This window comes from Lissotriton vulgaris, chromosome 10 (genome assembly GCF_964263255.1).
Source record: "Lissotriton vulgaris chromosome 10, aLisVul1.2, whole genome shotgun sequence".
Taxonomy (NCBI): Eukaryota; Metazoa; Chordata; class Amphibia; order Caudata; family Salamandridae; genus Lissotriton; species Lissotriton vulgaris.
Genome location: NC_141698.1, coordinates 724,186,458 through 724,204,510, shown reverse-complemented (window position 1 = coordinate 724,204,510; position 18,053 = coordinate 724,186,458). Strand labels below are relative to the sequence as shown.

At 43.3% G+C, this 18,053-nt stretch overlaps 1 protein-coding gene across 28 annotated transcripts in view; it reads left to right on the top strand.

Moving 5' to 3' along the window:
• Positions 1-18,053, top strand: part of SVIL (supervillin) — an 807,080-nt gene that overhangs the window by 668,733 nt on the left and 120,294 nt on the right. For all 28 annotated transcript variants that reach the window (XM_086941586.1, XM_086941584.1, XM_086941578.1 and 25 more), the window contains 2 exons: positions 4,064-4,209; positions 10,113-10,288. In XM_086941586.1, the coding sequence (XP_086797712.1) occupies positions 4,064-4,209; positions 10,113-10,288 (322 nt within the window). The remainder of the gene's footprint in view (positions 1-4,063; positions 4,210-10,112; positions 10,289-18,053) is intronic.

Sequence of the window (18,053 nt, the reverse complement as noted above, 5' to 3'; positions counted from 1 at the left end):
AAATCTTTTCAGCATTACCGATCAGGTAAGGCTGTGTTATTCCGTACCGACAATGACAGCCCTGTATCACATCCAAAAACAGGGAGGAACACACTCCTTACAGCTCTCCCGGCTGGTGCAGAGCATTTGGAGGTGGGCCATTCCTAAAAAACAATCTTTGTTAGCAGAACATCTACCAGGAGTTCATAATCCAGTTGCGGATCTGTTAAGTCATCAAAGACAACAGATGCACGAGTGGGAACTTCATCATCAAGTTCTTCTACCTTTCTTTCACAAGTGGAGCCAACCAGAGAGAGATCTGTTCCTACACACCGCAACTCCAAATGTCCAAGCTTAGCCGCCAGATATCCACACCCATTATTCACAGGCAAAGCGATCTGGATGAGTTGGTCAAACAAATGTGTGTACACTTTTCCACCTCTCCCACTCATTCTGTTAGTGGTATGCAAGCTACAGCAACATTCCCTCACATTGATTTTCATAGCTCGAACGTGGGCAAAACAACAGTGGTAAGCCACACTACTAGAACTCTCAGTAGTACCACATCAAAAATTAAAACGCTCTCCTCCTCTACTGACACAGAACCATGGAGAGATCATGCATCCGGACCCCATGCAGCTCATCCCAGCGATTTGGCTCCTGAGGTCTTAGAATTTGGATACCTCAATCTTCCGCCTGATTGCATGAATATTATAAAAGAAGCTAGACGTCCCACCACTAGAGCATGCTATGCAGCCAAGTGGATAAGGTTTGTAGTGTATTGCACAAATAACATTAACCCACTATATGTTTCTATCCAAAACCTCATATGTTACCTGCTCCATCTACAAAGATATAGTTTGGCATACTCCTCAATCAGGTTATATTTTGCTGCTATAGCAGCTTACCTTCAAAACAGACATCTGTCATTATTTAGAGTACCCACCATCAAAACATTTATGAAAGAACTCAAGAATAATTCCTCCCAGGGTACCACCCTCCCCTGTATGGAATCAGAATATTGTTCTCACTAGACTTATGGGTCCTCCATTTGATCCCTTGCATAAATGTGAATTACAGTTCCTTACATGGAAAGTTGCTTTTTTTTAATTGCTATTACCTCACTCAGAAGAGTAAGTGAGATCCAGGCATTAACAATTCAAGAACCATTCCTACAACTCCATCACAACAAAGTGGTTCTTAAAACAAACCCAAAGTTCCTTCCAAAAGTCATTTTACTGTTCCACCTCAATCAATCTATTGAGTTGCCAGTATTCTTCTCTCAACCACAGATGGTTGCTGAAAGAGCTCTCCATACATTAGATGTCAAAAGAGCGTTCCTCTACTATATTGATAGGGCAAAACCATTTTGTAAAACAATTGTTTCTCCTTTCTCCTCCACATAAAGGTAATCCCATTTCAAAAGCTGGGATTGCTAGGTGGATTGTTAATCTGCATTCAAATTTGTTACCAAAAAGCAAAACACACTCTATCCATTCCCCCTAGGGCTCATTCAACCCATAAATTAGGGGCATCAATGGCATTTCTAGGAAATATTCCCTTAGATGATATCTGCAAAGCAGCTACATGGTCTACACCGCACACATTTACTAAACACTACTGTGTAGACGTGCAAGCAAAACAACAAGCTAGTGTGGGTCAGGCTGTATTCAAGACATTATTTCAAACTACTGCAACAGATACTGGTGATCGCTGCTAAGGGAGAGATCCGCTATGCAATCAATGCACTAGTGTGTGGTCTAGAGCCCATATGCCTTGAACGGAAAATGCTACTTACCAGTATGCATCTGTTCTTGGCATGTACGGCTGCAGAGCCACACACGCCCACCCGCCTCCCTGCTACCTATATCTGTTCCAGTAACATCTTAATTATATACACTAGACATGGACATCTTTTTCTGTAATCATACAACTCCATAATTTCCCTAATGGCGAAAAACAATCTGAAGATGGAGTCTATGCCCATGCGCACTACGCTCTCCAGGAGGAGTCATCTACCAAACAAAGACTCTTCCAAGACAACAAAAAAGTGTAATCATCCGGGCCCACCACCAGATGGTGATCCATGCACTAGTGTGTGGCTCTGCAGCCCTACATGCCAAGAACAGATTCATACTGGGAAGTAGCTTTTTCCTTTTAATTACACCACGTTCAACAAGGGCTATTTGGTACACTGATCTGCTGAAATTCAGCATGCAACCCCCCCCTCTTACCTTTCCACTCTGTGTGAACCTGCTTTCACAGCAGGTTGGGTCCTACCCTCCATCTCTGATGTGGCAGCTGTACATTTGTACATTGATGGGTTCCAAATGTAGACTTTCTGGATACCTGCAGAGCTGGCAGATGTTTTAGCAGCCAAAAATCATTTTTTGTGGGATGCTAGGTACAGTTTGACACTTTACTAAGAATGTGTGAATCCCTTCCATGTGTGCCTCTCGAATGTTCTATTCTTTTTGCCAACTCTTGCACAGCAGGGCTAGATGGTTGTCACGATAAAAGGAGATTTGCCGGTCTTGACCATCTTACTGTGTCTTCCTGATCAGTCATCAATACTCCACCAGTGACTGCTCATTTAAAAATGTTAATCTACTTGTATTCTCCTGTGCATGCTTGCTTCTACAGTGAGGTTTGAATTTAGTGATGACCTACCGCATGGCTTCCCCATTCAAACCAATGTACAGTTTCCTGATCATTCAAAGGCTACAAATGTCTGCAACATTCTGTTTGCAGTAACTGGCCTGTAGGTTGGTGAATTACAGGTCCTTTTGTTCCTGCTATCTTCCAGTTTTCTATGTAGATCATTTGGTTTTTCACAGTGGTCCTTCGCTCTTACTGAAGGTTGTGTTTGCTTTTCACATATGCACGCCTATCATACTTCTGTTTGTTTTTTCCCCTTTCACTCCACCATGGAAGAGGAAATATTGCACAGGCTGGATCCCATGTTTGCAATATCTTCTATCCTCTACTCATGGGAGGGCAGAATGGATGAAATCTGTTTGTTCACTTTGGTGGGGTTGTAGAGGGCAAAGCATTAGCCAAGCATACAATTTCACATTGGGTTACTCTCTACATAAAGTTCTGCAATGCTTTGTGCAAGTAAGGATGGCATTGGATTTCACTTCACAAGGTTTATGGTTAATTCAACTGCTTTCACCTGGAGGAAAAGGTGGGGAGGATATTAGTGAGTCCCAGTAGCTGATATTTGCAAGGCAGCTACTTACACTCACGTACATATGTTTGCAGTACATTATTGCCTCACAGCACGGGCATGTAGGGCAGATTCATTACTTTTTGATTAATTAGAACTACTCCGTCCTTTCCTGTTGCCTTGGAACTCCATCAAAAGGTAAGGAATCTGCAGGGAGAAATGTCCATCAGAAGAAATTACTTACTTTTGTTACCAATATTTCTGATGGAAACTAAATCTTCCCACAGATTCCTCCGCCTCCTCCATCCTCTCCTTATAAGCTGGTTCCATTAATACGATACCAAGGTATGCAAGTGTTTGAACTGCTGTGATTGTTTTGTTGTTAATGCCTTCTCAGTTTCTATCCACAAACATTGATTTAGTGGAATGTATTGGGGGTGGGAGGCCGGGGGTGGCTGTGGTTTAACAAACAAACCCCAGGGCCCACACCAGTGCCATTTATATCCTGATGTCCTCCCATCTGGGGAGGATCAAGTTATGCCTAAATATGTGTTGCTACTTGGTGGTGCTGGAGGGTTTTTTAATTGCTTAATGTTTGAGAATCCAGTCTGGGGGCCCGAGGATAGCCCTGTGATGAGTATTCGGGAGGAAGATAGAATATCCACTTGATATATTGTTACCAATGGTAAACCATTTTATTTGACATGCAGACTGTGTACCACTTATGTTTTTTATCTTTTGCAAGTGATGCAAAAACTTGGCCTGCAGGTTGGCGCTGCAGCCTTTTTTTTATTTTTATGACCGACACCTGAGGGTTGAAACATATAGAATGTGGCTGTGTCACTTTGTACTTTGTTTTGTAGTTTCGTACTGCTTTATCCATGATCAAGACAAGTTTGTATTTTTATTCCTCAGGTGCTGGAGAGCCAGATGAAGATGAGAAGTATGAAAATGCAATCATAGAAACCAACTGCATTTATCGCTTACTGGATGATAAACTTGTTCCTGATGATGAATATTGGGGCAAAATACCTCGATGTTCACTGCTTAACTCAAAGGAGGTACGCAATTGTACATTCTTATCGTCTATTTTAACAATTGTGCTAAATAGATCTTTAGCTACCTCAAAAGACTTTCTTCGTCTGTACAATGGAAATAAACTGCTGGTTAACATTTTGTAACAGGCTGGGCGCTCAACCAAATGAATGCGCTTGGTATTGAGAATATTGCACGTAAAAGCACACTTGCTATTCCAAATCAATGAATCATTTACCCAAAGAATTGCAGTTCTGTGCGCAATAGGATCCATGCCTACTTGATAGTGGGATCATAATATCCACCTATTCACCTCAGTCCTGATTTGCAGCTGTCCATGGCTTTTCTGGCCTTATCACCTATACACAGCCTGTCCCGTGAACCCCAGTCTTCAGCTCAAGCACTGTAACACCCAGCTCTACCAATGAACCTCAACCCTTATGTGCCAAGACCCATTGCTTTGCTAATATTGACAACATAACTTCGCTAACTATTTACCTCCATACTCAGTTGTTCAAGCTATTCCAGTACTAAAACTCACGCTTCTTTGCTGGACCTCCTTAAAACTTCCCAAGTTAGTTCAGTATGGCAATCCTTCCAAAGTTACAACAATGTACCCGAGTCCTGATTGTTGCCTCACTTGCTATTTACATAGTGCAAACCACACACACTAAAGATCACACATTGCATTGCTAACGCAATTTGCTACTAGTGTATCCCAAATTCCACTAGAAAGGGGCAGATTTGTGTAGCGTTGACATGATACAGGCACTTGCTTCCCCTGCAGTGTATCTAAGAGCCCTGGATGAGCCACAGTGGCCGCATTGCCAAGCTCTATTCAAATTCTATGGTGTATTGGATGTATGCACACAGTAGGGCATGCTGCTGTTTTGAAAAATGAGAAATTGAATTGTAGCAATGGAAGGAGTCAACCCATGGTCAGTCATGGGGCAGGGTGATGTTCCTTCGGCGGAGGGTGAGGGTGTGGATCCCCTTCGGTGTGGACTTGGTGTATCTATAGCTTGTTCAGCAGAGGGGTTTCCCCTGCCTGCTTCTTAAGCTTACGTTGCAGGAGATGAGCATGAGAGGGGCTGTTAAGTTTGTTTATGAGCTTATGCTCTGCTGTCTGCCTCCTGTTGATCCAAAACTTCGTGCCCCCACTTTTCTGTCAGTTGATTTAAATGTCCAAATGCAGCCCAGCCTCATGGCTGGGGAGTAATTTGCTTTACACCATGATGGGGTGGAAGTATAATGCATAGTGCCTAAAAGTAATTTGGGGTGTGGAATAATTTGTTTGCAAAAGTGCATAATTAGTAATAGAAATAATGCACTTGTATGCATGAGGGCTACACTGTCCCTTGTGACTAACGTATCTAAGTGGGGAATGTCAGCCTTGTGGGAGTCAATTGAATACTTGGCGTGGATTGAAGGGACTGCCTCAGTGTCCATTGTGGGCTATTTCTGGTCTGTTAGGGTACGAAGACAACCGGTTGTTCTGGGCTACTAACCGGTACCTTCTGGGCTTTCTATTGATCCCTGTGTGATTAGTGAAGGGTTGTTGTATGCTTTACTGGCAACAACTATGGGGCCTTTCAAGCTATATGGTGTTGGTTATTAGTGAAGGAAAATTGATGCTGCTGCTTGCATCACTGTGCTGTAGAGGTGAGGGAATGGAAAGTACGAGAGAGGCCAGAGGAAGTAAGGTAATGTCACTTTTTTGCAATTGCTTCATGCTGAACTGGGGTATCATCACAGCTTTGCAAGGGCAGAAAAGTAAGGTAAAGCTGCTGTGGTGAAAAGAAGGAAACAGTGCTATAGAGCGTAACATGATTAAATACCATGTGTGCCACTTGAGCTGCTTCCTAGCACTATCAAGCTGGAAAAAAAATAATAAAAGGAAGTAGAGAAAGTTATAGGGTACAGGCAAGGGGAAAACATGACTCTGTATTTTATGAGTAGTCAAACACTGCCCTTTATCATATCCAGTGGTGCGTAATGGGACATCAACCCCTACTTTAAGTGGCTCCCTACCAGCTCATATTCATTCCACAAAGCGTGGCACAGGGGTTCACTTCCTATCTCTCCACGAAGGGGAGGCTGCATCTTACTAAATGTTAAAATAACCTTTATAATGTTACATTAATTTTTAATAACCTAATAAGTTAAATCCCCCCCTCTGTATCCTCACACTGAAAGACAATACCTCCTGGGTTACTTGTCACATAACGTATAACAACATGTCTGTAAAGCACAAGTTCACCTCAAGAAGCAGTCTTCCACCGATACACTTGCGTTAGTTAAACACTTTGGCATTGGTCAAATCACTGTGCACGCTGTACCGTCCTCATTTCACATTTTCTTACCAATTCTCATTCAAAAATGCTTTCAAACCCCAGAAACATCTGCCCACAGAAAGCTTACATCCTCCCGCTCCAAAAGCACATCACAGCAAGGTTTGAGTCTCTTGATCCCAAAAGAACCATCAAAGATGCTACCTACAGCTATGTTCAAATTATACTGAATGCAACCTTGCCCCTCCAAAATTTTGTCAGCCAACCATGCTTTCTGACTCTTGCCATAGCAAGAAGCAGGCTTAGTAAGGTAGAAAATGCATAAGTATTACAAATCTGCCACATGCTCTGCCAAGTAGGTCTATATTCCTGGGCTAATGTCCTGAAACTATGCCATTCGGCCTCTATTCTGCCACCTCAAAGAAAACTCTCGAACCTATACACAATAATCCATCACTTTGACATTTTTTGGATTTTCTGACATACCTCACATAAAACGAATTTATAAGAAACACCTTCAACACACACTCGATAGCTACAGCTCCCTTCTTTGATGTATCTTCATAGCTGGAACTCCTGGTCACCAGGCTTGGTCATCAGGTGGATCGTTGCACCTATCTTTCTGCTCTGAAGTAGCAGAAAGCTTAACCACCATGCATTACAAATGACTGGCTCTCTGACAGTCCTGCATTCTTGTAGAAATTCTTAATCGCTTGCTCACTGTTATATACAACTGATCAACCATCGTTACTCATGCTGTGGGCACTGCACAGTGTACAGACACATTTTACTGGCATGCTCCCTGAACCGTTCGGGATCCTATTCCATTTAATAAAGTTATTGTTGGATGGAGTACAATTCAGTCTTTTGTGAAACTTACGCATTGTAAAGAGATCTCTGGTCTGGTTCACAGGGCTCATTTTACATTTCTTGTTTAGTACTTCGACTGTGTATTAAACTACAAAAAAGACAGCAAGAACAATAGCTGTGCTGAAATCTGAACACCGGTAAGGTTGTTTTAAAGGGCTGAAATCTGTGAAGTTTGGAGCTTTGCTCATTCAGGAAGACCTGGGTAAATGGATCTCCAGAGTAGGTGGAAACACGCGGTCTCATTTGATTTTCCTTTTCTCCAGCCTGGTGCTGTTCCACATAATCTCCTTAGTTGTCAACCCGATCTTTGTTCTTACACCTAGTCTCTACAAGTCTGTGTTCTTGCGTCATGATAGTTATATATAGCATGGAGTGGCATTGCTAAATGGAAATGCCTGCGGTTTGCATCCCTGAAAAGGTGTGCCACTAATTCATACAGGTCCTACTGAACAAAATAGAGCTTCTCTCTAAAACAACAGACCCAATTGACTTTCCCAAGCATTATTTAAAATTTGCTTTCACTCTGGAGGAGGATCGTGCAACAAACGTTCCTAATATTGTCTGTCCATGAGCCCGCTTCATGTTCTCCATATCTAGATGATGGTTCAGGCAGGGAAGACCCCCTCAACCATCCAGTCACCTTCACTTTGAAATGCTTCTGGGTGTGAGGGGGCCTGCACTTGCTTCTCACGCACCCACTCAGGGTTTTGATACAAACTGAGGTACACGTCCAATGTACTGGACCACCCCTGGTGCCTCCAGGCTGATAAGGTCAGCTTTATTTGGTATTTCTTGTAATACCAATGTTGGCCTGCTCACAAGTATGCACACGTCTGTCAGATTAGGGTATCTAAAGTGCAGGAGGAAGTTTTAATAATTTAGTTTTTTTTCTTGTACCCAGTTTCACACTGTTATGGTTGAGCAAGAGGGACCAGAGCAAAACTCTTGGCTTCCCATTATAATTATATAGCCAGTAAGTTTGCTGGTTGGTGTTTAAAGCAAAATGATGCCTTTGCATCAGCCATTTAACGTACAGTGTAAATCATGAAAAGCGAAAGAGGTGCATACTGTAAACGCTTAGACTGTATAAATGTGGAAAAATGCAATTGTTTCTAAAATTGCCACGGTTTTAATTGGACCGGCTTGTGCTGGAAAATAGATGGCTAAATAAATGATTTACATATACAGACCGTCATGACTTCTATCCAGGGAAAAATTCTGCTTAAAGATAGAAAAATGGTTTAGTGTTCCTTGTTCTCCCACCATGTGTTCAGTATTCCATTTTACCCCTAGTTAGAGTATGGGACCTTCTACTGTGCTATTTGTAGGAGAAGAGTGCATAGAAAAGAAAACATAACTGTTAAGCTGAGAAATGGCTGTCTAGCCTGTACGTGTGCGTGGGAATTAATAGAACATAAACATGGCTAAGAAGCAATGGATGCAAAAACAACAATTAATGGACAGAATGCAGAACACTGTCACACATTCACCCCAGTACAGAGATCTGGGCCTAAATCCATGTTTTTTTTGCACTCCACACCACCCCAGCTCAGACATGGCCATATGCAAATCATCCTTGCTCCTGTGCCTCATGGGAACAGTCCAGCCCAAACTGCCAGGCCATGTCTTTACTGGACCGGAATCAAGCATCCTAGGACCGGTTTCCTGCTATCAGCCGTGTTCAGCCAGGATAGCTTGACTCCAGTGGTGTGGAGAGCATGGGACTCTCGTCTGAGCATACCCACCCCCCCGGGGTGACAAATGCGTCCATCACCACCCCCTTTTGTATCGCTTTGGCCGCCATAAGTTGGCAGGGCATGCTCAGACGTGAGTCCCTTGCTCACTCTGCCACTGGATTCAAGCAAGCCTGGCTGAAGACTGCTGTAATGCCAGAAACCGGTCCTAGGAAGCTTGAATCTGGTCCAGGGAAGGCATGGCTTGCCAATTCGGGATGGACTGTTCCCATGAGGCACAGGGTCAGACTGATTTGCATATGGCCATGTCTGAACTGGGGTGGCAGAGTGGGCTAAAGAACGGTGATGGATTAAACCCAGATCTGTTGACTGGGGGTGAGTGTTTGATTGGTTTAGATGCGCCGTCCATCACCACCCCCTTTTGTACCGCTTAAGAAGCAATGGAGCTCTATGCCAGTATAGGGAGCTCTATGGCAGTATGGGGACGTAAAGGACTACAGATTTCAGCGAGGGAGTTAGGCTAAGTAATGCGGACGGGTGGGTGCTAACTGGAGTACATAATCCGGAGGGTTCATGTGTTTGTTGAAAGATCAAAGCCTTCAGTGACTTCATGAGGTACAGGGCTGATGGACCTCGCCAGATCTCGGTGACGTGAACTTACAGGTGCTTGGGTGCAGAAGGCCTGGCATCACGTCTTTTAATTCCTGTTTTTTCTTGTTTAGAGCCTGATGAGGTTGCGTCTGCCTGGGTAAACTTTATTCAGGCACCCACGTTGCTTGGTGATCTTTTCAGGCTCAACCTTTGTTGCGTACTAGAAGGTTGTTTGCTGTCTTCACCAAATGCACATTTCAGATCAGATTGTAATGATGAAAGCTGTCCAGCCTCTCGGGTGTGGGTTGTTGGCATAGGATGAATCCTATACGGGGTGTATCAGATATGTGCATGTCTCAAACCCATCTCTAAGAAGTTTGTTACTTTACTTATGAGAACAGGTTTGAGATTGAAGAGCAAATTGGGAAATTAGACCGACCCGTCAACTGAAATGTGTTTTTTCTATGTACTAAATCTCTTTAGGTGCTAGTATTCGACTTTGGCAGTGAAGTTTACGTCTGGCATGGTAAGGAAGTCACATTGACACAAAGGAAGGTGGCATTCCAGCTGGCAAAACATTTGTGGAATGGGACGTTTGACTATGAGAACTGTGACATTAACCCCTTGGATCCAGGAGAGTGCAACCCTCTCATACCGAGGTACGAAATGCATTTGCACCTCAGCTCATTGCGTTTTGTTTACTTTTTCACTATCCAATGTTTTTTCTTTGAAGCTGGTGTGATTTTATTCACTATAGACCCATTTATTTGTATCACAAGTATTTGGAAGCGTCATCGTCTGGCTTAGAGTTTGATGAGTAAGTTGTATTAAATAAATGTTTACGGATGTCCAATTAGCACAAATCGTTAAATCTAGTTCTGTTTATAGCTGCTGTCTTTGAGTTTATTATTACAAGCTGAACATCGGTAGATGGACGACTTTTACTTTGCATACACTGATAGTCCTTGAATCCTTTCACGCTCCTGGAAAGCTTGGAACTGCATGCACTCCATGTTGTCTTGAATGCTGTACAACAGTCCAAGTGTCTATACTCCCATTCTTGCATTATGGCGCAGCCGAAGGAGGGAGCCCCAGAGCTGACGCTAGCTTGGGAAGAGGTTTCAGGTATCCATTCGCGCGAAGGGTGTGGCGTTCAAAATCTTGTCCAAACTACAGAAAATAATGTTCTCACCTAACGAGTTGTGCAAAATAATCAGAAGAACCTTTTTGTTCTCAGTTCCTTTCCATATGCGTTTGTGGCTTGTTTGGCTGGGGTCAAATCCCCACCCCATTGCTGCAAAGGGTTCTTGTGATCTAGGATCCACTGACCTCACAGCATGATGCACTATGTGGGAACTGGTTTCAAAATTACATTACAATTTAGACTAAAGTGTGAATCCATCCATTGGTGAGACGAGTGAATGAGGCTCAGTGCTGAAAGTGTGCTTGCTGGGTCAAAGAAAGAAAATGAAACCGTTCTTGCCCTCAAGCTAATACAATGTATTTAAATGGTGAGAAGTAATTTACTGTCTTAATGTAAATGAAACTGGCCAATACATTCCTTGTCTCCGGCAAGGAGCAGCTTATACGCACCAAAGAAATCCTTAGTGAATGATGTAGTACAGGTGGCATGCGTCTTTTTTCCCCACTTCAAACAACTTTTACTATACTTGTCAGGGCGGCTGATACATTGTTTAAAAAAGCTGGGGTCTGTTCTCCTGATTTCGAGGGAGGGTCAAACCACTAAAGATGCCTCGGCTTTGTGAGGAAGTGTGCCTGCTTTCAGGACATGCCCACGCAAATGGCATTGTAATGATGGCTTTCTGTCCGCAGTACCCCAGTTGGTTTCCAGACATCCGATCGCATGTTCATAACGTTCAGGTTTTCTTCCTCTTCAGCAGTGGATTCATGTCTTGGTTACTCCATTATTTTCGGTTGCGTTTTTTGCGCATTGCATTTGGTTAAATTGGTCCCACGCCTTGTGATGAGGGTGTTCGTTACAGGGTGAGTCTTATAATGGCTTGTCACACCTTGTATCAAAATGTAAAGCCACATTCGTTTTGAAGACTGAAACCTGTAGATGGAGCCATCCATGCTTCTCACTTCCCTATTGGGTTTAGACCGTGCGTGGGAAGCTTTTTGTCTGCGCACCTGTACGTATCTTGGCACAGTGATGCTGTACATTGTGAACTGTGCGGCTGTTGAAGAAACTGCTAGTGATGGGCTGGGTGTACTTACTGCATTTTTGTTTTATTTTCAGACTTGACCTTTAGGTTGTACTTGCCAGTGTGAGTTCTTCGTGTTTACTTCATTGGCATAACATTTTAACTGTTGGCTCATGTCTCTTTTGATTAGGATGAGTATCTTTGTCTTGACAAATGAACCAAGTCCATTTAGGATATCATTCTTGCGCTGTCATTATAAAATATTGACTTTATAGGTTTATGATTTTTTCACAATACAGGCTTTCTTGCCAAGGCATCGGGAATGCTGGCCCGTTGTCAACAATATTTACAAAACAATATTTTGCTGTTCATGCGTTTTTGGTTCACAACTTACAACGCCAACGTTATCTTCTAACTTTTTTCGTTGTCAACAATATTTACAAAACAATATTTTGCTGTTCATGCGTTTTTGGTTCACAACTTACAACGCCAACGTTATCTTCTAACTTTTTTCGTTGTCAACAATATTTACAAAACAATATTTTGCTGTTCATGCGTTTTTGGTTCACAACTTACAACGCCAACGTTATCTTCTAACTTTTTTCGTTGTCAACAATATTTACAAAACAATATTTTGCTGTTCATGCGTTTTTGGTTCACAACTTACAACGCCAACGTTATCTTCTGACTTTTTTCATAGGATGCATCTTTGAGAGAACAGCTTAACTTTGCTCAGTCTGTTCAACAAAGGGGCCATATTCCTTGCTTTCATATTGGTGTAGGCTCAGATGTTGCTTCATTACAGTATTTTCTTCTTAGGACAGCTGGGATTACCATTCTCTCCCGCTTTTACTAAACATTTCCCTTCCCTAAAACCTCTTTGCTTTGCCATTGTCTAGAGTGACCTTTTGGTTTTGCCACTCTTTACTTTGGGAATTCTCAACTATTCACCCATTAGGGACCCTGGATGATGGGAATACATGCAGTAGAAAAAAGAGTTCTGACAATTATTTTACTTTTTTACTTTTTCCCGTGGGCTCCGAACTTTTTTTGCCTTTCTCCCATACAATCTAATTCTTGCATAACATTTGGAAAGTACTTCATACGCCTGAGGCCAGCCACAAGTGGCTTTTGGAACGGAAGTTTTTTGCCAATTAAGTTACTGGAGTGAAAATATTCACAGAATCCATTTCGGAGGTTGTCTATCCTTTTCGTGTTTTCAGTCACTCTGAACACAGCATTATGGCGAACTATAGAATAAGCACTATATCGGCATCGTTTTCCGAAAGACATGTTATGGCTTCATAATAAATTGTAGTAAATTGATGAAATGTTGTGTATCACTGAATATTCCGTATGGACATCACTAGCTTGTCTATATTAAGATTTTATAAAAACTTTGGATTTAAAATCCCAGCACAAACTCGTTTTCTTCTGCTCAGCGGAAATTGTAATTTTCGTGAGAACCACTTTGAAAATATGAAGTAAAACAATGGGAGCTTTGCTTGCCAGCGTTCTGCATAATGGCAAATATAATTTGTTTCTCATGAAGAGATGTTTGCAAAACATCTTCCATGTTTAAAAGGGTGTAGAGGAAACCAGCTGAATTGCTTTAAATAGTTTTTTTCACAAAAATTGTGAAATTGCAAAAAATGCATTTCACAACTATGAAAAGTTACTGTTGCTCTTGTTATGGTTTGATGTGCTTGATTAGGATGTAGCCTGGCATATTCCTGTCCATGCCACTTTTCAATTCGTTTTGAAGCATCTTGGCTGCTTACTACTATAGCACTTGTTCTCACTGTAGCAGAGCATGGATAACCTGGCGTGAGGGTGTACCGCGGTTGTTGATTCGATATACCCAAGAGCAGTCAGGACAAATGAAATCTACAGCCTAGAAATCCTACAGATCATGACTTCTTTCCAGCTGGTTAGTTTTGACACTATTGTGATTTAAGCTCAGAATCCTCAATTATGCTTCTTTAATCTATGATGAGTCTGTGTAGAAACTTCAAGATAAATATAATGTGATTCCTGTTTATGCAGAGTAAGAGTTCGGCACTTTGCTCCGGTTTCCTTTGCAACCGGAAGCTGCACTTTGGGAGCAGTAGACCAGTTGACGGGTAGCTTCGACGAGTAGACTCCAAATTGTGATGGAGTTCGAGGAGAAGGACAACTGCTTGTAGTTGGCGTACATTTGAGTTCTTCTCATAGTAGTTGAAGTAAACTAAAGGCTACTGTAAAAAAAAGTGTCCAAGTTATGTGGCTCCTACACTGCTTTCAGAAGGCTAATCAAGACAAAGCATTATAATCGGTGTAGATAAGCCTTCAGAGGCCACAAGCTATACTTTGCAGGCTAAAGAATAGTCCCTTAATCTGTATTCCTGTCAGTACAGCCATCGGGCAATTTTGCCGCATGTTGCCGTGCTCTTCAAACCTCTTCTATCTTGCTAGATTAGTGTGCCGGTCTGGCTACAGATTGTGCCAGTACTGTGGGCCTTCAGGATGTCCATTGTTGGGAAATAAATGTCTAAACATTTGTGCCTGTTGGAGACTGGTAAATGTTTTGTTTCGGGTTGCACATGATGCAAAGCAGAATGTTGTGTTATGCACCACAGAAATGGTATTTGTGAACACTGTAAATAGAGCCAAACTAGCAATTGTACTGTAATGGGAGCTTTAATGTCCAGTACAAGTGTAGTGTGTTCTGAAAGGATGAGGCCTTCAGTATGGGACGGGGGATATCCCAGAATAGCCCTGAAAACACTAACCAGGAACCAGTATGCAGGAGGGATCAGCTTGCCAGATCTTACAATATATTACTGGGTGACCCAACTGCAGGTGATTAATGAATGGGTGTTTGTGGACCAAATGGAACCAATGCTACAGACTGTGTCAGGGACATCTGAGAGCTATAAATGGGCGAGAACGAGTGGATCAAAAGTACCCTCTTGCGGCGACAGTTATTAAAATATGGAGGACGGCTACCAGGGTCATAGGTTGGTGGGAACGGACTCACATTGGAGACTCTTCTTGGATTCGTTCATACTAGCAAACTTGTCTGGGTTGGGTGGATTTCAGAAGACAGATTTATTAAGAATTTCTAAACTGTGATTGTGGGAGGACCACAGGATCTGCTGTTTTTTTTATGGTCCTCCAGCAACAAGTTGGCATGTCTGGAACGTAACCGATCCAATACATGCAACTTGAACATGCCCTGTCCAAATATGTGCGATACTCAGACCAAGTGTAGAATAAATCTCCTCTTGAATATAGGATTCTGGTGGCACTGCTGCAGAAACACACAATTACCCAAATATATAGGACACTGATAAAAGGCAGAGCCTATTGGATGCCCTCAAGAATTTTTTTTAAATTGATTTGGGGATCGTTGATGAGGATGATGGGAATGAGGCATGCAACTATACAATGAATGCAGTCAACAAACTTGCATGGCTGTAAGACTCCCCCAGCCCCTCTCCCTCCCCCTCCCCCCCTCTCCTGCTCCAACCCCAGGTGGGCAAATTAGCACAGAACCTGTCCTGGTGTATGCAGGCCGAACAATCAATTTACAAAGCAAGGGGAAGAACTGAGACTGATGGCAATAATGCAGAGTAAAAGACACCAAGTACATTGTGGATGGACTGAGGTGACATACTGACTTAATAGAGTAGAGAATTGTGAAGATCAAATTTGGGTAGTTAAGGAAGGGGATTGCTCAAAGGTGGGTGGAAGACCTCGACTACAGACAGGTCAGATTGATTTGATATGATGCATGCAACATTTTGTACCCAGTAACTACCACAAACTTTGGATTTGTGGCATGTGTGTAGCTGTAGATGCACATGCTGTGCATACTTCCACCATCTAGTGTTGGGCTCAGACCTGTAAAACTTGTTTTCCTTCGTAAGAAGTCTTCTTCGAGTTACAGGGCCATGTGACTCCACCTATTAGTGGTAATGTGCATGGGCATCCTCTCCATTGTAAAATTGTTTTTTCTTCACTGTCTTGTTCAGATGTCTTCATATGAAGTCCAGTTTCCAACATAGTGTTCCTTTAAATTTCAATCTGGTCGTGACCTTCTGGAAGCCATCACAGTGGTGGAGAATGTCCACGTGATGGAAGGGACTCCATTTTGATTCTGTCCCACTTGCAAAGCCAAGTATCAAAGGTCAAAGCTCCATGAAGCCTGTAATCTGCGTTTGTCCCATGAACACCGTAAAAACTCCTGTAGAACGTGCCTGTCCTTCAGGAACAAGAATACACTTCGGAATTGAAGAGCAAGCTGTATCGCTTCAGTGTCCGTGGCACACGTAAGAGTAGTAGATGACACTCGAACTCTGAATCTGAGCAGCGGGACACCTCCACAGACTGCTGAAAGTGAGGCGGCTTTTTCATCAGTGTTGACTCCGAGTTGGACACAGAGGAAGAAGCCTCTGCAGGCCCAGTGCCCACCTAAGGTTGCTGTGAGTACTGTAACTTCCTCTACTCACCAGAAGGAGGCCCTACCTTCTAGCTCCTGTGCATAACTGCCTTTCGGCCATGGTTGACTGTCCTTCCGAGCTGGACTCTGCACCTGTATACCATACAACGCAGATATAGTCCTCGAGGCATTCCAGTCGACCACCACTTCAGTGTCTGATCCAAAGATACCGGTTCGTACACCCTCTGAATCAAAATGAGTGAATGAGTGGAGCAGAAGCCCTCAGAGCTGATCAGACTGCACTGACCCAATCGAAGCCGAGAGACACAAATTCAAAATGTTCAGAGCCGAAACACCGAGCTCTGAAGCAGTCTGACTCAAAACACTTGGAGCCGAGATTGAATTCAGTGCGTATGGTCGTTGGCCATCTTCCGCTCCATCAGGCTGTCTACAAGGATTCCAAGCTACCAATACTTCAGCAGCTGAAAACACCTGGATGCCAAATGGCAGGTCAACATCCATTTAGGTACTAATCGGATCCTGGCTAAGCCCCACCCCCACCCTGCTTTTAATCTTCCTGTGACACCCACACCTAAAAAGACCAAGAGGCACTACAGGGCTACCTCTCCACTTCCTCCTGCTCCTTCCTCTCCTCCTCTACCACCTTCTCTTCCTTAGTTCCTCCTGTATGTCTGCAAGTGTCTGACTTCAAGCTAGAGGTCAAGCAAAACCTCTTGAGCGTCCCTTTTGATGCCCAGCATCTGTTGCACCCTCAGGTCGATCAGATGCTACAGCAAATTAAAAGGGATGCATAGACTGCCAAACCCAAAACAACGGGTACCCTGCGAGCTCCCACTCCTCATGGATCTTTTTGTTGCTCACAAAACCATGATGCAAATAAGACCCCAGCTTCAGAGACCGTTTCCTATTTTTCCAGACTTGCTCAGAAGACAACTTCACTCACATACTATACAGGGCCAATAACAGAGGAAGGGGCAACCCCACCCCCTCCCCCCAACCACCTGTTGGGAAGGTTACAGGAATTTCTGGCTTCTCCACATTATACAGAAGAGGTACTCAGTCATTCAACCACCATCACACATTATAAGCCCCCCCTCACCCCTGACGCAAACTGTCCGTCACCATACCATCTACTCCTCCTGCAAGAAGTGATACAGGCCCTCTTTGCCTAAGGGTCAAAAGAGCCAGATCCACCAGAGCACTACTCCCTGTGATTCTTTATCCCCAAAAAGTAAGTCTCACTCCGCTGCATTCGCAACATCAGACCTCACAACAGGTACATTCTGTTGGCACATTTCCATATGGTGACTCTACTAGATGTCCTGTCTCTGCCGCAACAAGGCAACTTCATGACTGCCCTTGATCTGAAGGACGACTACTTCCTTATTCCCATTTACCCGGCGCATCAAAGATACTGGAGGTTTATGGTAATTTGACAGCATTTCCAGTTCAGTGTGCTGCCTTTCATGGTTACCACAGCGCCCAGGGTTTTTACTAAATGGCAAGCTGTGGTAGCAGCTAATTTCCGGAAGAGCAGCATTCACATGTTCCGTCACCTGGACGACTGGCTGATCAAGAGTACCATTCACTAACAATGCCTTGCGCCGGCGTAGACCACCTTGCACATTCTAGGCTTTACCGTCCACTTGAACAAGTCACACCTAAAGCTCTTTCAAGTACAGCCCTTTCTTGGGGCCATATTGGATGCAACGGTGGGGAAGAGATAACCCAGCCCTGCGAGGGTACAAGTGTTCCAAAACCTACTGCCTCTTTTTCAGCCAGATCGCCAAGTAACTGTCATAACGGTGATGTGCC